Source organism: Notolepis coatsorum (genome assembly GCF_963971535.1).
Source record: "Notolepis coatsorum genome assembly, chromosome: 1".
NCBI lineage: Eukaryota > Metazoa > Chordata > Actinopteri > Aulopiformes > Paralepididae > Notolepis > Notolepis coatsorum.
The window spans coordinates 313,445,102-313,457,144 of NC_140165.1; the positions used below are offsets into that span (position 1 = coordinate 313,445,102).

The following is a 12,043-nucleotide window of genomic DNA, read 5'->3' on the forward strand; positions in this document are numbered from 1 at the left end:
AAAACGTGTTTTCTCCCGTGTTTGTATGATAACAAGCCGTTTAGTTCATGGTTCAAAGTTATGGGAAAAGGGTGCTAGCTCGCCATCAATCAGAAGCTAGCCACAAGACTTGCATTCACGCTCTCCAGCACACAGCCTCCCTGCCTGGCACAACAACCACAACAGTAGGGTCTATAGTCACAGTCAGGACAGTAGGCTCTACAAGTAGGCGGTTAAGGTTGAGTGGAGGTTAAAATAAGAATATGACTTGGCCTGAAAAAAAGTTTAGTCAGGAGATTTTTTTTTGCTTTAATCACTGCACTTTGGTTGACAAGTGTCATGTTTAAATGTGCTATATAAATACATTTGATTGATTGATTGACATATAAAAGATATATGAAATATATACATGGCTGCAGTGTCTCTCCTGGACGCTGCTGTGGGGATGTTAGGATCTTTGCCCGTCTTGCTTCACATGGTTAAGAGGTAACTGGTCTGTATGTATGTTTTTGGTCTCCTGAGTAGATACTGAGACTCCCCCCCCCCCCCCCCCCCCCTCCCGGGAGGATGCCGTGTGTATCGCTCCATCATCATTGAAGACATTACCCTCCCTGCCGCGGCCGGCCCAGCTCATCTCTTGGGTTTAGGGGTGTGTCTTCACCTCGGATGTCTTTGTGTTTACGCTACAGTGGCTCACATGATGGGTAGCCATGTTGACATAGTGTAGTTAGTGTGTCGAGCTGGGAGGGCAACGTCGTACACAAATCTATTGGGAATCAATTTGTGGTGTGTCTGTGGCCGCCACAAATAGACCTACAGTATGTATGGGAAAACACTGTGTGCATGCACAGCTATACACACACACACACACACACACACACACACACACACACACACACAGAAAGACACAAACAAACAAAGCCCCTCCCTCCACCCTCTCTCCCAAAATAGAATAGAAATACTTTTATTATCCCGAGGGAAATTTGACACTGCAAATCGCTCAACATTAAACATTTAGACAGAACAAGTCACGAATAAGAATAACAAAACAAATTGCCTAAGAATAGAATAGAATAAAATATACAGTAAATAAATACAGTAAAAATATACTTAAGTCTACAGTAGGTGTAATATGAATAAATGAAAGATTACTAGATTCATCAACTTCAATACAACGGTCTTGGGGCATTTCCTGGTTGTTGAACAAGTTAGTGAACATTAAATACGTAACCTACAAACATAATACTCTTCTGGCAGCACAATATTGATGTAATTAAGAGACTTGCTGAAATAAATCATAGGTTTATCAACTACAAGGATGCTTTGGTTGTAAAAATAGACGGGAGTAAAGCATGGGCCGGGTTTTGTCAACAAAGAAAATTAATGATGGAACAACAGACTGGCTGATGGTGTGCAGGGTTGTTTGAGTAGTACACCGTGACCCAAGGAGACCTTCTGATGGCAGGGTTGTTTGACTCAAGGAGACCTTCAAGGAGACCACCCACCCACCCACTCACCCACCCACTCACTCACTCACCCACTCACTCACTCACTCACTCACCCACCCACTCACCCACCCACCCACTCACTCACTCACTCACTCACCCACCCACTCACTCACCCACCCACTTACTCACCCACTCACTCACCCACTCACTCACCCACTCACTCACCCACTCACTCACTCACTCACTCACTCACTCACTCACTCACTCACTCACTCACTCACTCACTCACTCACTCACTCACTCACTCACTCACTCACTCACTCACTCACTCACTCACTCACTCACTCACTCACTCACTCACCCACTCACCCACTCACCCACTCACCCACTCACTCACTCACTCACTCACTCACTCACCCACTCACTCACTCTCCCACCCACCCACTCACTCACCCACTCACTCCCACACACTCACTCACCCACCCACCCACTCACTCACTCACTCACTCACTCACTCACTCACTCACTCACTCACTCACTCACTCACACACAGACCTTCAGCGAGACTTTGGTTATCCCTGTGTCTTTGTCTTCAAGTTCATGCTTAAGTGATAACTGGGTCATGGCTGATGTTCACACACACACACACACACACACACACACACACATACACACACACTCACACACTCACACACTCACACACTCTCACACACTCACACACACACACTCACTCACACTCACACACACTCACACACACACACTCACACACGCACACTCACAGTTAACCCTGGCCCCACAGTGGGAGAGCTGGAGTCCTGATGGTCCAGTAATCGGTCTCCTCCTCTCTGCTTCCTGAGGTGTCAGGGGAGCTCATTAGTGTCTCTGTGTGGGTCCGTGTGCTGCTTGCTCGTGCATTTATATGTTGTACATGCTTGTGTGTGTGTGTGCGTGCGTGCACTTGTGTGTTATGTGTGTGCGTGCACTTGTGTGTTATGTGTGTACGTGTGCACATGCGTGTGTTGTGGGTGTGTTCACGCACTCTTGCAGGGGTGCATTTGAGTCTTTGTGTTTGAGCCTGTAGAGTGTAGATGGTGATGTAGTGCAGAGAGAACCGTTATGGGAACATTCTGAGGCCAACTGTTCAACTGTTCTCTGAACTCACTCTGAACTGTTCAACTGTTTTCTGAACTCTGTTCAACTGTTCTCTGAACTCACTCTGAACTGTTCAACTGTTCTCTGAACTCACTCTGAACTGTTCAACTGTTCTCTGAACTCACTCTGAACTGTTCAACTGTTCTCTGAACTCACTCTGAACTGTTCAACTGTTCTCTGAACTCACTCTGAACTGTTCAACTGTTCTCTGAACTCACTCTGAACTGTTCAACTGTTCTCTGAACTCACTCTGAACTGTTCAACTGTTCTCTGAACTCACTCTGAACTCACTCTGAACTGTTCTCTGAACTCACTCTAAACTGTTCTCTGAACTCACTCTGAACTGTTCTCTGAACTCACTCTGAACTCACTCTGAACTCACTCTGAACTGTTCTCTGAACTCACTCTGAAATGTTCTCTGAACTCACTCTGAACTCACTCTGAACTGTTCTCTGAACTCACTCTGAACTCACTCTGAACTCACTCTGAACTGTTCTCTGAACTCACTCTGAACTGTTCTCTGAACTCACTCTGAACTCACTCTGAACTCACTCTGAACTGTTCTCTGAACTCACTCTGAACTGTTCTCTGAACTGTTCTCTGAACTGTTCTCTGAACTCACTCTGAACTCACTCTGAACTCACTCTGAACTCACTCTGAACTAGGGGTGGGACGATACATCGATCCAGATCGATACATCGATGTAATTATCAACAATCGAATCGGATCGATGCGATGTAATAAGATCGATTCATATCGATACTTATTTTGAAAATCCTGTGGCGAGTCTCATATCCGCCCAAGAACAACAGCAGTAGCTCCGTGTGTGTAGATGTTACAGCATAGCATTCTCCCTTTCTGTGTGTGTGTGTGTGCGCGCGTCTTTGGAAAGACCAGATGAGGTCAGAGGAGTTTGATGTTTAAATGTTATTTAAACATAAACAATATAATACATAATAAATGTAGGCCTATACATGATCATGCAACATCAACAAATTGTTGTAGGAACGGTTTGGGAGAGGGAGGTTGTGAGTTTTGAGTTCCAAAAAATGTAGCTTAAAGTTTAAAGCTCAATATATAAAAACGTGGCACTTTACAGTGAACAGGAGGTCTATTTGTATTAAAAACAATAGATTGATTTTCCTTTAAATGTCTGGAAGAGCTCAAAAATACAAATGTCAAATGATATTTTCATTACCTTTTTTTTGTTGATCTAAATGTTACTGATTGTGTTAAATGGGCATATGATATCATCTCATATCGATCGCAGGCACCTGAATCTAATCGTATCGTATTGTATCGTGAGAGACTTTGTGATATCGGCAAATATCGTATCGTTGTCCAAAGAATCGATATCGTATCGTATCATGATGAAACTGGTGATTCCCACCCCTACTCTGAACTGTTCTCTGAACTGTTCTCTGAACTCACTCTGAACTCACTCTGAACTCACTCTGAACTCACTCTGAACTGTTCTCTGAACTCACTCTGAACTGTTCTCTGGTCATTGGGTTTGGATTTTGTGTGCGAGGTTGCTTTGAATGTGTACATTTGTGATTGCTTTTTTTCTGTAGGTCCACACAAGTGTGTTTTTGATTTGTTGTAAACAAAGACCGAAAATAAACGATTCATTCAACTCACTCTGAACTGTTCTCTGTGACAAGCTCTGCTCAGCTTCACGTTCAACTGCACTTCAACTCTGTAGAGAGGAAAAACGACAACTCTGAGAGCTGAGTCACAGGTGGAGGTGTGTGCGTGCCTGCGTGTGTGTGTGTGTGAGAAAGAGAGCAAATGCAACTGAGGGAGACATTTGTAAAGTATGTGACATTAGCATATGCATGTCATTAGCAGACCAGCAGAGTGGGTAGAGACCAACACAGCCAGCTTCAGGGTGTGTGAGTCCCACCAGAGTCACCCTTATTAAAAATAAATACTCTTGTTAGTGGAAGGCGCTCTGGATACAAAACACTAAATTGGCATGTTACCGTGCGTGAGGCTGAGTGAGGTTTCCACACTCTGTACTTACCAGAGAGTGGTAGGGCCGACAGTGGCTCACGAGGTAGAGCAGTCGTCTGGTAATCCGGAGGTTCCCGGTTCGATTCGATTCCTGCTCCTCCCTCCCGGGCAGCGTGTCGAAGTGTCCTTGAGCGAGACACTTAACCCCCTAACTGCTCCCGATGAGCAGGTTCATGGCACCTTGCATGGTCGCCTCCGCCGTCGGTGTGTGAATGTGTGAGTGAACGGGTGAATGTGAGGAACAAAATTGTAAAGCGTTTTAGATAGGGGGGACCGTGCATTTGCGGTTGCAGCCCCCAAACTGTGGAACGAGTTGCCCCCCCCCCCCCACATTAGGCTGGCCCCAACGCTCCCAGTGTTTAAGTCCCATCTTAAAACACATTTGTTCTCCCTAGCTTAAAAAAAAAAAAAAAAAAAAAGTGTCTGCTGCTGTAATTTTGTTTGTTGTTCTGTGTACTTTTACTGTGAAGCACTTTGGTCAACCATGTTGTTTTTAAATGTGCTATACAAATAAAGTTTGATTGGATAAAAGCTTCTATATAAATGCACCATGTACTCACCAGACCCCCCCTCTGTGTGTCTGCAGGGGCTGCACGGAGGAGTATGAGATGAAGACCATGGAGCAGAAGCCTGAGCCGGAGCCCGTGGCGGCAGGTTACCGGCCCTCTCCGCGCCCCCCGGCCTGGCGGTGGGACAGCCCCCCCATCCCCGCGGGCCTCCACAGCGCCCCCGCCGCCCAGCGCTGGACCCCCATGGGCCCCCCGCCGCCCCAGCTGCAACGCTCACACAAAACCCTGGTGCCCGTCCCCTACAGGGAGCCCCAGCACCTGGGCTCCAAGAGGTGAGACGCCAGGGGGGCACCATGCGGAGACATTTACATTTACATTTACTTTTACATTTAGTCATTTACATTTAGTCATTTACATTTACATTTAGTCATTTACATTTAGTCTTTTACATTTACATTTAGTAATTTAGTCATTTACATTTACAATTAGTAATTTAGTCATTTACATTTACAATTAGTAATTTACATTTAGTCATTTACATTTACATTTAGTGATTCACATTTAGTCATTTACATTTAGTCATTTACATTTAGTCTTTTACATTTACATTTAGTAATTTAGTCATTTACATTTACAATTAGTAATTTACATTTAGTCATTTACATTTACATTTAGTGATTCACATTTAGTCATTTACATTTAGTCATTTACATTTAGTCATTCACATTCACATTTAGTCATTCACATTCACATTTAGTCATTCACATTCACATTTAGTCATTCACATTTACAATTAGTCATTTACATTTAGTAATTTACATTTAGTCTACATTTACATTTAGTCATTTACATTTAGTCATTTACATTTAGGCATTTACATTTAGACATTTACATTTAGTCATTTACATTTAGTCATTTACATTTAGTCATTTACATTTAGTCATTTTCATTTACATTTAGGCATTTACATTTAGTCATTTACATTTAGGCATTTACATTTAGTCATTTACATTTACATTTAGTCATTTAGCTGAATGCTTTTATCCAAAGCCACTTACTTACTTAGTTCTGTACGACAGGTCAGCAGGAAGGGTCCAACTCTTTCAGCTGAGTAACAATGTTCATCAAACAGTGTTGAAACTTGGGTGCTGCAGTGTCAGACATATTAGTATAGTAGGTAGTAATATAGACATATTAGTATAGTAGGTAGTAATATAGACATATTAGTATAGTAGGTAGTAATATAGACATATTAGTATAGTACGTAGTAATATAGACAAGGACGATTATTTTGGTGGAAAAGTGCATGAAATGGAATCTCACTATTCGATTAGATTTTGATCCTTGGGGTTTGATGCAATGCTGGTTGCATTATTATCACAGTGAATCGCATGCATGTAACTGCATGTTACTGCACAATATATTGTGAGATGGAAAGAGTGACATCATGTATGTGTGATAATTGGTGTGACCTAATTATGTTAAATGTTATGATGGAATCAAGGAGCCTATCTTAAATGTCTTCCACCTTAGGCAAAGCTGTTGTACTTCAGATTAAGTTCTGAGTTCCACATAATATGTTGGGAACCCGGTATTGAATGAATATATATATATATATATATATATATATATATATATATATATATATATATATATATATATATTCATTCAATACCGGGTTCCCGGTTACATTTTGAAATGATAACAGGCTTTTTATATTCTCTCTGTCCATTGGTTCACCTGCTAGTTTATAGTTAACCCATGTCCCAGTCCCTCTGGTAATTAGTTAACCCATGTCCCAGTCTCTCTTTCCATTGGTTCACCTGCTAGTTGATAGTTAAACCATGTCCCAGTCCCTCTGGTAATTAGTTAACCCATGTCCCAGTCTCTCTGGTAATTAGTTAACCCATGTCCTCTCTGCTGTCCTCTGCGGTCCTCCAGGCCGGTGAGTTACCCAGAGAACCACTACAGCATGTCCCCGGGGGGCGGAGACAGAGTGGTGCCCTATAGGAACCCCTCCGCCAGCTTCTCCTCCCCTCCCTCCTGTGGCCTGGTGGGCCTCGCCTCCATGGGACCCCCCGGGATCACACCTGGACCCTTCGTCCGCTACAAGCCATCACCTGACAGGTGAGAGAGAGGCGGAGGGGGAGGGGGAGAGAGTCTGAGCACATGAGTGAATGTTTGTATCTTCTACATTTAGTCATTTAGCTGAACGCTTTTATCTAAAGAGACTTACAAGTTGTGTACGACAAGTCAGCAGGAAGGGTAACCTAGGCAGCTAAGGGTCAGTTACAATGTTCATCAAACAGTGTTGAACTTGAGTGCTACAGTCTTGAGGGCATAGTAGTAAAGAAGACATATTAGTATAGTAGGTAGTAATATAGGCGAGGACGATTATTTAGTAGCAAAGTGCATAATAGTAAAAGACGGTACGAAGGTTATTTTTTATTACATTTCAGATATTGATTGAAGAAGTGTGTTTTTAGTCGACGGCAGAACATTTCAGCTGTCTTCCCTGACTGTGGTGGGAAGTTCGTTCCACCATTGTGGAGCGAGGACCGGGAATAGCCTGCTTCTCTTCTCTCAGGCGGCCAGAAGATGCAGAGCGTAGGGGTCTTGAGGAGGGTGTGTAGTTAGAGGCCATTGGCCATTGAGGTAGGACGGAGCCGTTCACCTCGCTGCACGGTATGCCAGGTCAAGGACCTTCGTGTGGCGATGGGAAGCCAGTGCAGCTCTCTTAAGAAGTGGGGTAACGGGCGGTTAGGTGGCGTAGTGGAGATTGCGTTCGTCACCAACCCCGGAGCTGTGAGCTGGATTCGCCTGTTCGAATCCAGCTCACAGCTCCGGGGTTGTCACCAGCTTGGCTGGCCGTTCACACTAATACAATTGGCTGTATTAGAGGGTGGGAGAAGCTGGCGGGGTGGGTCCGGGTCGTTGTAAACAGCGACTCCTACAGTTCGGTCGGGGCGCCTGCTAAGCGCGGATAGGACCTGAGTGGGATAGTGTGATCCTCCCACACGCTACGCCCTCTCAGGGAGGATCCGCGCTGCCAGGTGAAAAGAAGCGGTTGATTGGCTGGACGTGTGTCGGAGGAAGCACGTGATAGCCTCCACTCTCCCAGATGATCTGACTGTGGGGGGTAAGTGCGCAGCGACCAGGAAGGGGATTGGGAATTGGCATACGACTAACATTGGGATGGGAGAAAATCGGAGGAAAAATGGAGGGGAAAAAGATCAATAAAAAAAACAGAGTGGGGTAACATGGGCTGACTTTGGTAGATTATAGAGGTCAGGTGGACTGCTGCGTAGGGCTGGGCGATTAATAGATTTTTCGATTAAATCGAATTAATGATTTAGGATGATTTTGACAAATTAAAATCGATTTTCTAAAAAAATAATAATAATAATAATAATAATTTAGGGTCACCTTTTATTTTACAAAAACTGATGTTTGGTGAAAGTTAGATTTGCACTTTATTAATCCCAATAGGGAAATTCATTCTTGTTTGATGATCAAGAGGCACCTTTTATTTGTTTTAAGTGAAGTTTGGTGAAAAAGCAAGTTATTGCACTATTAATACCAATAGGGACATTCGTCTTTGTTTGATCAAGAGTAACCTTTTATATTATATATTATAAAAAAAAAATTAAGTGAAGATTGGTGAAAGTTAGGTTTGCACTTCAATCCCAATAGGGAAATTCATCTTGGTTTGATATTTTTTTTGTCAAATAAAAACAAAGGCTATTTGAATGATTTCTAGTTTTCAAGAGAAAAAAATCGATTAAAATCGTAAATCGGATTTATAAAAAAAAATCTGAGATTTTATTTTTAGGCCATATCGCCCAGCCCTACCGCTGCGTTGAGAGGGGGTTGAAGGCTTGGGGGCGGTAGCCGGTAGACCAGCTAGCGGTGCGTTGCAGTAGTCGTCGAGGCGAGACATGACTGTTGATTGCAGGGGGAGTTGGGTGGCTTCTTTTGTCAGGAAGGGGGCGGATCCTTCTGACGTTGCTCAGGAAGAATCTGCAGGTTCTGGTCGTTGCGGCGAAGGTCAGCCGGTCGTCGAGGACCACACCAAGGTTCTTGGCGGTCGGGGATGAAGCCACACTCGCTACATTCTCCACTGTGACGGGAAGGTCGGTCAGCGGGGGAAGATTCAACCGGCTTAGGTTCAGTTTGAGGAGGTGGTTGGTCGTCATCCAGGGGGGAAATGACGGACATGCGGGGCCGAGATCCGCTCAGAGACCTGGGTATCTGAGGGAGGAGAGGAAGAGTCGAGTGTCATCGGCTGATAGCAGTGATATGAGAAGGCATCCGAGACGTGATAATGTTGCCCAGAGGCTTGGCGTCACGTTACTTCTCTGTGTGGTCTTTCTCTCTCTCAGCTTTTTACCCACCTTTTCATCTTAATTAAAAGTGCTGGGTGTCGCGCATGAAGACTGTTTTTGCGCGCTGGAGAAGGATTACGCCGCTTTATGAACTTAGTTACCGCGTGTGTGAAATAGTAATAGCCCCGTACGTAGAGACCTTCAGTTGGACATGTATGAACACATTATCCTGCTATTGTGACGGCGGTTTCACCTGTGTGGGGGATTCACCTGCTCGACTTGAGGAACGTGTTTCAGTCAAACCGCCGCGCAGAGGAGGAGGAGGAACAGTCAACAGCAGCAGAAGGAAATCTCCCCGTCTGGTCTGGTCTCGTCACCCAGACAGACGAATACAGACGACACATCGTTAGGGCTCAGTGTCGGCTTATGCCTCTGTGCTCCTGTATTTCTGTGTGTGTGTGTGTGTGTGTGTGTGTGTGTGTGTGTGTGTAATAGAGATAAAAATTCAAATTAAAGATTATAGTACTGATGATTCACTATTAATGCACTAATTCATGGACCTTCAATTTGACTTTCAAATGTTACTATTACACAGACCTTCATTGGGGAACCTTGACATTTAGAATTCGAATTTGAAAACAAGCATTTTCAGCATTCCTCCTTGAAACTAGCTTGCATTGATTTCAATGACGAATGGTAATAGTCACATAAAATCCTTTATTTCATTGCTTTTCCAACCAGTTATTGATATTGACACATCCTTTATTTGGTGTGTGAGTGATTAACCCCTTCTTCTCCTCTCCTGTGTGTGCGTCTGTATAGATATGGTGCAGGACAGCGCCCTCTGCTGGCATACGAGCCCCACCTCAGTCTGGACATCACCTCCAGTGGAGAGTCGTCATCTGGCTTCACCAGCCAGGAGAGCACCATGGAGAGGACAGGTACACACACACACACACACACACACACACACCATGGAGCGCTGCAGGACAGGTACACACACACACAGTAATGATTCTCAGTCATACAAAGACTAAAAGACACATTTACATATTGGATTATTTGTATAACCTGTAGCCTTTGCTGGACAATGACGCGGTTTCCTCTCGGGAACAATAAAGGTCTCATCTTAACCGTCGATGTTTATCCAGTGTGTCTGAGTGTACAGTAGCTGTAGCTGGCTGTAGTTTTCTGTAGGGGGATTCTGTGTGTAAATGTGCTATGAGTATTTAATCCTCTTTACTCTCCTACTGTGGAGGTCGCATAGCACTTTGTTTTGCATGTTGCATAATGTGTTTTGTTTTAATCCGTCTGTGTGTGTGTGTGTGTGTCCAGAGCCCCTGTGGCACGTCCCAGTGTCGTCCTCTCGGGCGCTGGTTGTAGGAGGGGGAGGAGGGGGACAGAGGAGACCGGCCAGACAAGACGTCCCGGGGAAAGACTCTCCCAACAGACACTCGAAGGTCAGCAAGTCTCCGTCCTAAATCTCTTTTTACTAGCATTCCGTCTTCGCGCATATTTCCTATTCCTGTTTTTGAAAATAAATAATAATAATAATAATAATAATAATAATAATAATAATAATAATAATAATAATAATAATAATAATAATAATAATAATAATAATAATAATAATAATAATAATAATAATAATAATAATAATAATAATAATAATGATGATGATGTAGATGTGACCAGCAGCTAGTGTGTATGTATCACATCTAATCACATCGCAGCACAATGATGGATATTTGTTAGATTTCGTTGACTTTCATTCACTGTTCCTCATCCTGTCTTCCTTCAGGACAGACTGTGTTGTGTTGTTGGATGTTGAAGTAAAGTCACTCTAATGAAATCTCCCCTTGAGATAATATACAACTCTGTAGTTTTCTCTTAACACAGGTTTACTGACATAAACAGCTAAATAGTTACAAATAGGTTGCTCTCAGGTTCTCTCTCTGTGAGCTGAATACAGAAGAAGCCCTCGCTCCTCCCAGGTTACATAACCAAAGAGAGACATCAGGATCCTCTCTCTCTCTCTCTGGCATAATATGACCATTTGTCTTCTTACTTATCTCTTTTTATGGCGCCTTAAAGTTCAACACAACCCCCTGAGAGAGACGCCATCTGGACACCTATCTTGAGTCTTGAATCTATCTAGTCTAGTCAACTAAACTCTTGACCGTTGACGTAATATCAGGTCAGAAGTAAAAAGAGACTTTTCTTTTCATATAAACACTGTCTTGACTTACGGTCCGAGTGAACTTAGACCTATATAATCGTCTTTAATGGTTCTTCTAACAAAACACTGCCCACATCCTACATGTTGGTGCACAAATTCATCACAAAAGTGTTTGCCACAATCAGCCAGAAGGTGGCGCTATAATTAAAATAATGAAAAGGCCATAACTCGACCGTACACCATAAGAAAGGTTTTTCAACACGTAGCAAGACGGCAAGGGACTGGAGGACTGGCTGGTTTCCTGGAGGTTCAGGTTCTGAATGAAATACTGATTTGAAATTAATATGTTGCCTTTGTTTTGTCTGAGACTGAACAGGAAAGAGATATCTGTTCACACTAAAGCTTAGATCAAACAGTGGAGCTTTTGCACACCTG

At 43.5% G+C, this 12,043-nt stretch overlaps 1 protein-coding gene across 4 annotated transcripts in view; it reads left to right on the top strand.

Annotated features, from left to right (window-relative positions):
• Nucleotides 1-12,043, top strand: part of sipa1l3 (signal-induced proliferation-associated 1 like 3) — a 184,461-nt gene that overhangs the window by 153,077 nt on the left and 19,341 nt on the right. For all 4 annotated transcript variants that reach the window (XM_084326936.1, XM_084326939.1, XM_084326938.1 and 1 more), the window contains exons 13-16: nucleotides 5,182-5,436; nucleotides 7,046-7,231; nucleotides 10,252-10,370; nucleotides 10,765-10,889. In XM_084326936.1, coding sequence (XP_084183062.1) covers nucleotides 5,182-5,436; nucleotides 7,046-7,231; nucleotides 10,252-10,370; nucleotides 10,765-10,889 — 685 coding nt within the window. The remainder of the gene's footprint in view (nucleotides 1-5,181; nucleotides 5,437-7,045; nucleotides 7,232-10,251; nucleotides 10,371-10,764; nucleotides 10,890-12,043) is intronic.